This window comes from Sinocyclocheilus rhinocerous, unplaced genomic scaffold, assembly GCF_001515625.1.
Source record: "Sinocyclocheilus rhinocerous isolate Xijiao unplaced genomic scaffold, SAMN03320098_v1.1 scaffold1548, whole genome shotgun sequence".
In the NCBI taxonomy this organism is placed as follows: domain Eukaryota; kingdom Metazoa; phylum Chordata; class Actinopteri; order Cypriniformes; family Cyprinidae; genus Sinocyclocheilus; species Sinocyclocheilus rhinocerous.
Window position 1 is genome coordinate 342,615 of NW_015630996.1, and position 12,607 is coordinate 355,221.

At 38.3% G+C, this 12,607-nt stretch overlaps 1 protein-coding gene across 1 annotated transcript in view; it reads right to left on the reverse strand.

Annotated features, from left to right (window-relative positions):
• The window catches only part of LOC107740981 (PDZ and LIM domain protein 2-like), an 87,662-nt gene that overhangs the window by 3,943 nt on the left and 71,112 nt on the right, over nucleotides 1–12,607 (reverse strand). The window contains exons 7-9 of the mRNA XM_016553549.1: nucleotides 5,417–5,535; nucleotides 1,794–1,933; nucleotides 1,442–1,553 (exon numbers count right to left, since the gene is read on the reverse strand). Of these exons, the coding sequence (XP_016409035.1) occupies nucleotides 1,442–1,553; nucleotides 1,794–1,933; nucleotides 5,417–5,535 (371 nt within the window). The remainder of the gene's footprint in view (nucleotides 1–1,441; nucleotides 1,554–1,793; nucleotides 1,934–5,416; nucleotides 5,536–12,607) is intronic.

Sequence of the window (12,607 nt, forward strand, 5' to 3'; positions counted from 1 at the left end):
TATAATGAGATGATTCGTGCTGAACACAACACCTAAACAAAAACTCTGGCGATCTGAGCAGTGAGTGGATTCTAACTTAAATGCCTCTGATTGGCTGTTGCGTTCAAGAAATCAACAGATATGTCTGTGATTGGCTACAATGCTCAACGCTGCAAAAACACGTTGAAATAGAAACCGATCTCCAGAGCGCAAACCATAACGCAATGGATAGTTTGCCAAATCTGCGAAGAAATGCCATTATTACAGCTTTAACCGAGGGTGCTATTGATTCCGTTTGAGTGTGTTTAGCACCTTCTAGTACCCTAGGGTGACCATACGTGCCATTTTCCCAGGACGCGTCCTGGCCAGGATTTCTATATTGCCTAAAATATCTAGGTTTTGGCTTTGTTTGCGTGTGCAGACCGATCGGTGTATGACATCTAAGACATTCTAAAGCCTGTGTTATACTTTCCGCGTGCGCTAGTCCGCTAGTGTCCGCTATGGTGCGCGTGACGTAAAAATCGTCATCGGAGAGTGTGCGAGGAGGCTCTGAGCGGACATCCGTGTGCCTCCCATTTTTTGTGTCAGTAGGCCACTGCACATGCGCAGGCTGTGTGAAGAAGCCCGTTGCTACTCGAACCTGTACAATCAGTCGATAAAACAATATAAAGACAGCCAGATGTGCAATAACTCTGGGCAATTCTTTGTTCACATGTTTGGTTATTGTTCAAGCCGATCTACTACGCATGTATGGAACACGTCCGCAGAGCGGACAGTTTCGGTAGTATAATTGCAAGTAGTCCGCGTACGCGTCCGGATTGTACGCGCGGAAAGTATAACACAGGCTTAAGACTGCCTTCTCCACTAAAGCATACAATGCAAAATTAGTATCTAAAACTATGAAATAGCTTTGTGCAGTGACTAAAACGTACTTCTCTTATACTTAAGTTTCTCTGTCTAGTTCTGTTCATTCTGTCAAACAACTTCATGAGGTGCATTGTGGGATACTTTACTGAAGTACTAGTACAGCAAATTAGATAGTGGTCAAAAGGTGGTACCTTTTTGAACAATACTCTTGTTGGGAATGCATCTAAGGTTCCTTAAATTGCTGTCTAGGTAGGCAGTTCACTAGGTTTTGAAACAGCTGCTTTGGTGAAGTATTTGTCAAAAAAAAAGTTTTTATCTCACCTAATGAAGGTGTTGATGTGTAATTCTCACAGAGTAATATAATATTGTACAAATGAATACCCACTGAGATGATTTCGTCTCAACAGTACTCAATCATCAACTTAAATAAATGCGAAGAGATGATGAGACGACTCTTCCCTAAAGGCTAAACATCACACAACACTTTCATCAAGTTACCGGCTCATTAACTTCTTGTGTAATCCCAGCATGCCTGTGCAGAGGACATACAGTGGAGTGTGTGCAGAGACCGGGGGATTCTGGCGTTTTATCTTACACAATACTGATGCCGCATTTTTCACAGGTGTGGTATTTCTGCACACCAGAAACAGAGGACGTGGTCTTGGTGGGGCTTGGAGACAACTTGCTTGGAAACCGGATGGCGGCCTCTGTGAAAACAAAGAAACCACAAACCAAAAAATAAAACATTCAGTGCCTGGAGCAACATCCTTTTGCTTCCACCCCCACCCTCATCGTCTGTCCACAGCACACCTTCACATGTAGCAGTTTCTAATGTACGTTTAATGTTCTTTAAGATGCTAGTGTGTGCTTAATAGTTTGGCACCACAGCCTCCTGTCTTCTGACAACCGAAAGTGGACCAGACTTTATGAGACATGTGAGGTCTCACCTTTCTCATCAGCCTCCAGCACCTCCTGCAGCATCTTGAAGGTGTTGGACTGGCGAGGAGCCGCACGGGATTCTTTGTTCTCCTGAATCATCTTGTACACCTCTGAGTCTCTGTCAAACCTCTGCATGGCAAAGTCCGAACTGAAAGAGAGGGAAAGAGAGTTCTTTAAATTTGACGCCTGAAAAAACAGCACTCAATGAACAAAACACAATCTAAAAGTGATGGCCTCAGTTAATCCATCTCTGGGTTATGTTAAAAATATATACCCACACTAGTGTAATATTATAGTGGGATCAGTCCTGGTTTTATAGCCCAAAAAGACATATGATTACAGACGCCTTTAAGGCAAAAGTAAAAAATCCTTTGTGAAATGAGATGTTTGAATAGCCTTATGCTCTCATGGCAACTTCTTTTGTCATTATGGATAATGTCTGCTATGCTATTTTGAGTATATAGAGGCGTTTTACATTATGGAAAAACATTAAAAATAGCTATAGACTAAGCCTTTCTACATTACTAGATAGCCAAGATCTCTGTTCTAACTTAAGTGAATAACCTAAAATGCGGATTTGAGTCATATGGAATATTAGTATTTTCCATTTTTTTCTCTCCATTGTTCTTCCCTCGCTCCTGTGGTTAGCCCTACTCTGTCTGAACACAACAATTAGCAGACTGTACTTGTATGGGAAAGGAAAGATTGAAGAGAGCCTGGCTTTGAGAAACTGTTTCATAATGTCCAGGTTAATGAGCTGATTAAAGTGCAGTTACAGCAGCCGTCCAGCGGGAGGTTAACAGCTGCATTTTTATGCACATGTTTTATGTTATGTCATAAACACAGAGCTTTCTCACACACAAGCATCCTATTACTGCTTTACACCTATTGGGCCATTGCCATACAGCCTGGAGGAAAAAATACAGGCATATGAGAGTAATTAACATTTTAACCACACACATACACTACTGTTCAAAAGTTGGGGTCAGTTTTTTTTTTTTTTTACATTAATATATTTAATAGATTAAATTGTTTGTAAAATAAAAATAAAATTAAAAAAAACAGATTTCTATTTCAAATAAATACTGTTCTTTTAAACTTTCCATTCATCAAAGAATCCTGAAAAATATTTTCACAAAACATTGATATTAATCAGAAATGTTTCCTGAGCAGCAAATCAGGATATTAGAATGATTTCTGAAGGATCACTGAAGACTGGAGTAATGATGCTGAAAATTCATCACAGGAATAAATTACATTTGAAAATATATTCAAATTAAAAAAAGTTATTTAAAAATTGTAATAATATTTCACAATTTACTGTATTTTTTAATCAAAGAAATGCAGCCTTGGTTAGCATAAGAGACATCTTTAAAAAAATCTTACTGACCCTAAATGTTTGAACAGTAGTGTACTTTACATAGGATTTGTTGATATAGAATTTGTTCGTCAAGTGGTATGATTCTTAATATGAGTGATCCCTTGTTCAAAACCTGCTCTTATAACTTTTAATAAACAAAGAAAGACTCTTACTGTACATCATTGGATGTATAACGGATGTAAATGAAGATCAGGGTGAGGTGAAGCTTTTTCTTTTGGAGTGAGCACACTTGTTCAGAACTGACAAACCAACAATAATATTTTATTCCTAAATAAAGGCGTCAGGTATGCCGCTCTGGACCCAGTTTAACTTCTGGTCATGAGGAACGTATTACCAGATCCTTTCTGGTGCAGTGGCCTTGTGATAGTTTGCTGGTGCGGTTTGTTGTCAAAACACATGCAATCAGGATTTCTGCTGTGTACAAAGGCCACGACATGCGCTGAGAAATGATTAACCAACAGCCAAATCTATCAAACAGAACTCTCGACCTGACCTGCAGCGTAAAACAGAGGTGGAAAATGACACAATCAGAGATTGAGGGTTTCACTGAGTTTCTGGGTGTGGTTGTCACCACAAACCCACATGACAGCAAGCATGTCATATCATAGCTGACATGACTGTTTGAGTGTGTGCAGGACAAAAAGTAACTCGTCCAAGACAGAAAATGAAAAGTAAGAAGCATTTGGAATAGCCATTACTGAAAGAAAAAAAACACATTTAAAGCCACTATAAATCTCCAAATAAATGGTATGTCAACTATCTGCACACAGGCTGTTCAATGAGACATGCTTCAAATTAAAACCAGACAGAGAGTTTGAGTTTCCCCTCAAAACACTCCCAGCACCTCTCAGTTCCCCCACAGGGCTGTCGCCTCAATTCACGGGACCCAGAACAACCTCCACCGAGACCAAAGAGTACGATATATAACAGGGGAGCATAGTGGGCCCCTTGTCAAAGGACCCGGTTGTCCCCTCCTGCTGCAATGGATATGCATGTTTATCCCTCCGTATACTGTAAATGTGCCATTTATTGAGGTGAAGTCGATATAAATTATCAAAACATGCATAGAAAGAACTTTCCATCCATCTTCAACCCCCCCATCACAGCTTAACTATGATTACAATCTTGCTAAACAGGCTTCAGATGGAGCCGTGAAAACAGTCGACACAGCATCATGACATTACAGCGCTGAGAACAGATCGCAGCGCTAGGCTCACATTACGATATTTCTTCTCCCTCCGCAAACTAGCTTGTCATTGCTTGGTAAGATAGAGGAAGATGCCTGAAAAGTTTGGACTTACCTCAAGAGCAAACAAAGACAAATTCCTATCCAACTAGTTCAACTCTTGTTGGAACAACAACAGAGCCTACGGTGACAACTGCACACACACACATACACACTACAGCACACACACACCTCTCTGTCGAGTCTTGACGAGACATAAGAAAGTTGAGAGTTTCAGTCTGAAAGGTGTGAGTTTAGACTGCCTTGTATTGGTTGACAGCAGAAAAAGGGGTGTGGCTGATCGTTTTTGACATTTTCTTATTGGATGAGCAAAAAGGAGGTGGGGTCATGGGTGTGTAGAAGAGGGAAGAAGGGTGCAGAAATGAGGAGCAGAAATTATATAATCCTTTTCTAGAAAACAAGACAAAGTGAAAAAAGAAAAAAAGAAAAAAACATTTTTGGGCCACCAGCCATGTTATGACTCATTTAGACATCTGACATAAAGAGACAAAAAAAAATCTGTTCTGAGAACTGTTCAAAGAACAGAATCTAAATGACATCACATTACAGAATCTCACAGCTGTACAGAAATATTCATGTTAAAATCTATGAGCGGAAGCAAAAAAAAAACAAAAAAAAACAAAACTGTAGGACAGTTAATTTAAATGCATTAATTTAGTTTTTCTATAATTTAAATAATTTATAAATTAAATAATTTTAAAAAATGCAATAAAAACCCAAGCAATTAATCATGTCACCAGACTTAACTTGCTTATGTCTGTCTGTTTTTTAGAGCCCCTTATGTAATATCTGTTCAATTATTTACTCATCTGCAACCATAACGTAAATAAAATCAAATGTCTAATAATGTAAATTATTTCCATTTTGGAACTTTTCTTAAATACTGAATGTAATTTGCTTACATATGACATAAATAGCCAATTTATTTTGTTAGACATTTATTTAGACTGCCAATCGATTAAAAATGTTCTGACAGAAGCAGCGGCTTCTGTTCAAATATGTACCTGCGTCGAGGGGAAATGGGCACCTCTCGTTCGATGGGGCTGTGTGGAGAGTATCGTCCAGGTGGAGTTGGAGTCTGACTGGACAAGGAGTTACTGCGGAAATCCACGGAAGAGATCTCCTACAGAACACACAAAACACAGCACATCAGCTCCAGTGTGACAGAATAATGCAGTCTGCCGTGTTAGCTGAATCAACCCCAAGTATGTGTGTGTGTGTGTGTGTGTGTGTGTGTGCTCGGCAGATGTCTGAAAAATCCCAGGATCTTCCCACTGTCTCATACCCCATGCTGAAGCACCTGCAGTTGCTTAGAGACGTCTGGGGTTGAGCAACCTTGTGTGTGTGTGAGCACAGTCCAAAGGCCAGAAATTCTGCCACTCTTGGATTTTTTTTTTAATAAAGAAAAAAAAACAGACATTACCAAGATTTTTGGAGTGCAATGTGTAACCAGCATCAGAAAGTGGATTTCATCAAGGGTAGATCATTCAGCAGGACAAATGATCTTAAAAAAAAAAAAAACAGGAGGGGTTGAAAATAAAATGCTGGACTGTTTTTAAGTGGCCAGCAATCAATCCAGATCTACATTCCATTGAAAATCAATGGAGAATATTTCAGCTGATAGCAAAACAGTGACAGTTTGACCATCAGGAAAGTTATTTCAAGTTGTGATCAAACAGAAGCACGACAGAACTTTTCTACTGTATTGTGACGTATATCCGAGAGAATACTTTTGTGACACTTTTCATTCCTGTTCTGTATATCATTAAATTTAAATGATTTGTTGGGGAGCAAATACGTGTTTATAGCATTTGCGATGTTTGTAAATGCAACTCTCAACAATGCAATTTTGACCTGTGCGACCTATAGTTTTTACTGTATGTGTACTGTACACATTTACTGTACTGTATGTCTATGTGACTATACACAAGATCAAAAAAGAGAGAAATGTAAATCAATAACAAGCATTAAGAAAATAGGTGAATTTTCACATCATGTCAACTTTAATAAGAATTTTACATCAAAATGTGAGATTAGCTTTATAGGTGCCATTACCAAATCAGTATATAATCAATTTATTTCAGAAGCAATGTTAGCAAATCTATCATATTTAACCATAACATTAATATTTTACCTTCAATAACAAACACCAATTCCAAACACAATACCAAAAGTCTACATCTAGAATCGCACTATAACAAAATCCACAATGTTCGAAGATGATATCCCTATTCCAGGACACAAAAGTGCTCCTGATTGGAAAATAAGCAGATCCCACACATATGAAAGACAATATTTACTTGTACAGAATGTTCTGGAAAGTGCAGCATTCGTTGATAAGAAAAAATAAATAAATATAAGGGTCAAAAAGAACAAATGCTTTCAGATCTGAGAGAGACAGACGTTGTACAGACAAATTCCCCTGAGTTCCCACATGTAACATGGTTTCATAAACTTTGAAATGACTTCCAAAAATAATAAATGTGGACAAAGACAACAGGGAGGAGAAAGTGATTGTCAGATGCTTAGACCATGAGACACACTCCCAACACCTCATGGCTTTCCTCATACATCAGGACGAAACTAGATTCCTAATTCTGATTAAAGCTGGAAGTATGCAGATCTGTCATCATCTCAGCTGCTCCGAGTGTCCAGATTATCTTTGACTGTGATCTTAGCAGGATTCTTGGCCACAGAGATCCCGAATACAATCGATTTCACATTGATTCTACATTTACATGAGGAGCAGCTGTGCGGAGAGTGTTTCGTGCCCGTCTTGGGAGTTCCTGATGGCCGTGCATATCTACTGGAGCTGCTGGGAAAGAGATGAGAGTGATGGAGAAGGCATGCTAACAGATGTTTGGCCCTAATGCTGATGAATGTTGTCCTGGGCAGCTCTTCTGACACCAGCTGAACTAAATAGAGGAGTCTGTTCCCAGGCTCCAAATGACAACTTCCACCTGGGGCTTTTTGGCTCCAATCAATCAAATTTCACAAAAGTGCAGCCAAGAGCATTTCCGCCCACTTGAAGCAATTATCAGCTGCTGTGATGATCAGTTTCACTGCTGGAAAAATTTGGGCGGTAAACACTCGAGCAAACTCAACTGGGAATGTTACAAATTCACATTCAAAAGTTCCCTAAACACATTTTGCATTTATTATGAATAGGGAGAAGTGGGGTAAGCTGTGCCACTTTCTGTCAGCTCTTGTCAAGTCATGGGGAATGTTATATTTTAAATAAAAATGAACAAATAGAGGGATATAAAAATAATCCATGTATTAATCCACAACACCACTCTAAAGTCTTATTTGCAGCACATTATTTGCATTTCCATAAGTGCATTATATTTCAGTATGGTGAAACAACTTGTGTAATAAAATATTTTGTAATAATGAATGGCACTATAATGTATGTTTTAAACTTTTCGTTTTTGTTCTGTATACCATTAAATTTAAATGACTTGTTGTTATAAGCGAGGGGGGAAATTTTGTCCATAGCATTTGTAATGTTTGTAAATGCAACTAAACCGTTTTTTTCCCCTCTCTCAACAATGCAATTTTGACCTGGTACGACTTATTTTTACTGTACTTTCGAGAATTATTTCCACTAATTATGTTAATAAAAATATTCAAACAAACTTCATTAAAAATGACTGCACACAATAAAAGAAACAAGACATTTCTGATGTTGTTTTGATTAATGTGTCTTTAAATGTGTTTCTTTTCATCTGTGCAGTGATAAGCAAAATTCGTTTTTACAACATGGACATTTAAAAAAAACAGCATAAAAAAACACCAGGTTTATATAATAATGAAAAAAAATTGCCAGGCAGTTGTATATGATGAGCCCTTTCTACATATGTGTTAATATGACAAAACTGTGTAACCCTTCCTTTTTTAACAAAGAGGAGGAGAAAAAAAAGAGGAATCCGGCCACTAGGGGGAGTCATACACAAGGTAAGCATCAGTCTTATGAAGGAGAACACAATGTTGACATCCTTTGACATTGTTATGGTTTTTATGAGTAAGCACTCATTGCTCTCAACTTTTTTCTAAGGCAAAATATGGATCCGTTTATTTGGATAACTTGTAAGAAGGAAAGTGTGAATTTTCCCTCTATCCAAACAAAAGTTTCCTGTAGTCTAAACTTGTGCTGGATGGCAGTGATGGCATCCAGGCTTTCAAAAGAACTTCATGGAAAAGTTCACAAGTACTTGCATTTGTCCATAGTTTGGGAAATGCTTTCACACTGTATGTCTTTCTACTCAGGATTTTATCATTTTAACAATTTTTTAGTGACTTTATTAATTTCAGTGTATGCTCATAAGTATTAATTGGTCCAAGGAGACACAACAAGCACGTGTATTTATTTATTTTATTTTATTTATTTATTTTTTAATGATTAAACTTACAATCTTTACCAGGTAGATAATAAAACAGACTCGCATTGAAGTTGGGACTTGAACCACATCTAGTGCAACCATCGAGATCACAGAAACACGTTAAATGAGTGAATATTCTAACATCATGGTGCAAACACCAGTTAGACTCAGTCTTAATTCTCAATATTATTGCCCATCAACCCTTATCTGTTTGTTTCTTCCTTGTTACATAATTTCAAATCCGTCATCTGTGATTAGTTAGCAATCAGGTTAACCATATTCAACTGACCAAATCTACCCTAAATCAAATGAGTCAGCCTACTTAAAGGGGTCATATGATGTTGCTAAAAAGAAAATTATGTTGTGTATTTGGTGTAATGAAATGTGTTTATGCGGTTTAAGGTTAAAAAAACCCACATTATTTTCCACATACTGTTCATTATTTTTTCTCCTCTATGCCCCGCCTTTCTGAAACGCGAAGTTGATGTATTTCCTCAGCGACCAGCACAGATCAGCTCTAGGCATGACGAAGCGGATATCGTCCTCTTTTGGAAGGCCAAACAAAGTAGTTTCGCTTTCACAACGAAACACAGCGTCTTCACGACATGGCGGCGGAAACAACAAAACTACAGCGAGAATAAAAGTTACGCCTTCTTTCTTTGCATGAACATTTGGGCGGTGTTATGCAAATCTTCGCACATCGTGACGTAGACATGTGGGGGCGTGTTAGAACGAGCCGTTTTAGGTAGGCGTGGTTGACTCTTAACTTTTATAAAGAATATCTCTTTGGATTTGAGACTTTAGTCTTTGCAACTTTACAGATCTTCTTTATGCACCAAGAGCTTGTAACACTCCAAAGAGAAAGGAAAAAATGAAATCGCATCATATGACCCCTTTAAAATCTAGCAAATCGATGTTGCCGTTTCTTAACACAAACTGACAAGCCTGGCATTCAGAAAGGGAGTTTCCCCTCACACACACCCAGGCACAAATCTCTGGCCATGGACATTGCCAAGGGCTTCTCCATCACAAACACACACAGGCCAAGGGTAAACTAGTCCAGTGTGTTGATGTAGGACTGCCACGAGGAAATGGACAAACGATTTAACACTCAAGTTTAAAAAAGAAGTGGTGCTCAGATTCCCATGGCAAAACACACCACCATGATGCTGGAAGGGTTGCCAGGGTGTTGCCATGCAGTTGTCAAGCAGTTATGAATGGGTTTGTAGCATGTTGCCACAACATATGTGGAAGGTTTTTAGACTGTTCATAGGCCATTCTGATGCCTAGATATGGCTCTTCAATGTACACTGTTTCTCTCCCCATTTTGGCATGAGCCAAAAAAAAGTTTAATTGGTTTAAAAAAAACAATAGCACACTTGTTAACAACATGCATTTTTAGATACCATTCATGTATGTAGCACAAAGGATGTGAAACAAGTTACTTAGAGGTTAGAGGTTCAAAAATCCCTCACAAATTAGACAAACCACAGATCCAAGTGACAAATGTAAAATAAAACTTAAATTCGGAAAAAAATTGAACCGTAAAGGTATTAAAACAGCACAATTTATACAAACACAATCTTAAATAAAACCAAACTAACAAATAAACAAATTAAAATTCTAATCTGTCCCACCACAATTTCATAATGAACAAACTATTTTTACACTTAATCTCACAATAACATAAAAGGTCTCCAATGTTGCGTTTTGCATCAATGCTTTGGCAAAGCATCTGTCAGTCTAAATGAAATTCGAAATCCAAAGTTCTGTCATGAAACTCTAGACGGTGCAGGTTCTAACTGAATCTGACATAATGGCATCATCACATGGCGCAGCTGATTGATGTTTTTATCTTTAAAACGTACACATTTTTCAAAAGTTCTGTGGGAAACACTGGGGAGAGGGAGCAATCAAGCTTCGGTTTGGATCAAGCAATTGAATCAAGTGTGAAAGCACCCTAAAACAGTGAACCTCAAACATATTGCAAAATGGTTACAAAAACAGTCCGCAGGGAACGCAGTCAAAATCCAGTGGGACACTTCACACATGCCCGCCATCACTGATTGATGGAGGAAAGCTGAAAAACTTGGATCTGGTGAAAAGAGGAAGAATTTTCCAGGTCTTAGGTAGATGTAGATGACAAGATTACCCCCCAAATACGGTGTTAGACACAAATGAGCCGCTCAGGGCCTGCAGCACAAACTCATTGAGCTGGCAAAACTTCTAGACGCAGTACCAATCAACAGCACGCAGTTAAGATCTAGACAAGCTCGCCAGGAATGCTGTCGAACCCAAACAAGAGCAAAATGGGAGAAACAAACAGTCTCAGACATGGGGGCTAAAGGAAGAGAAGGTAAACGGCTTCAGCCATTCCATGAATTGACTTGAATTGACCTTGTCTGTCCGGTGACCAATGAAACGCAGTGTAAATCCAAACAGGTCAATCGCTTTTGTGCTTGACCATTTATAGTGTTGGTGAATTGTTGTTTTACTGGGGAAGGGGTGCATTCCCTTCTTGCCCTGTGTGTGTGTGTGTGGATGTAAGCGGTGTTTGTGTTGGACTGAGCCTATGAGAAGGAAAGGAAGTCCATGTGCAATCACAGGCTTTTCCTCAAAGCCCAAACACACACATACTCAAGTCTTTCCTCTGGCTGGAACAGGTCACTGCGGCTGATTAGCTTTCATCTGTACCGTAATCAAGACCTCTAAACATCCTCGGGACAGCACTGCACATACACAAACATTCACATGCACCAGACTATCTACAAGACCATGGGCGGCACTTTGGATTTAAAAGTGGTGAACGCACAGATTGGCTGCTTGTGATGACTCTAAATGGTGACGCTTAGCTCGTGAATATTAATAAGGTCATGCACAAATAAGTTTACAAATTAGAACTTTCCAAAAATCATGTAGATAATGGGAACCTATAAACCTTGGGCGGTTTTTTAACTTTTTTTCCCTGAGGTGAAGAACATATCTATTTGTGTTATTTTTCATTTAGTTTATTATTATTTTTTATATTGATGTCTAATACCATGTTACCACAGTAACAAATGTCTTAAATGTAGAAAAATAGCCATATACCTAAAAATAACTGTGGTAACTACAGTGTTTTGATAAACTATGGTTACCATACCAATTTTTTCGTTCATTTAAAGAACATGTAGGTGTTCTTTAAACTAAGATAGGTGACTAAGATATCATGTCTCTTCTGATAAAATCGTGTTTGAGAACAGGATTGCACTTGCCGCAGAGTTTTAGTCCTTTTTTTTTTTTATCAGTTTCAATTAGTCCTGCTATCAGCAGTGCATCATGGGAGCTGCAGGGCTTCAATGTAGACACAAAGTTTTACACAATGTTGGTTTGTTAACTTGGGATAATTTCATCTTGCTTTCATCGTGCTACCAGTTCATTTTATTTGATTAAAAATATGATTTTCTCTCAAAATCAGCACAGAAAATGCAATAAAAGATGCAATAAATTATCTTCCATAAAAAACAAACAAAAAAAACGAAATTAAAACAAAAAAAAATGCTATTTTTTACTAATGCAATTTTGATAAATACAGAAATGTAAAAGTATTTACATCAGGGGCATTTCCTCCGAGGAGGCAAGGGAGGCAGTGTCTCCTCAAAAAATTGGATGAGAAAAAAATTTGTTCTGTGAAAAGAAAACAACGCAAATATTAAAAAGTGTATAAATCACTTGTTTTTCTAAAGAAACAGCAACACCAGGTAAAGTTACAGCAGGAGTTGGCGTCTGTCTCACCTCCCCTGAGCCCACTGAGTGTTAACAGACCCCCTACAC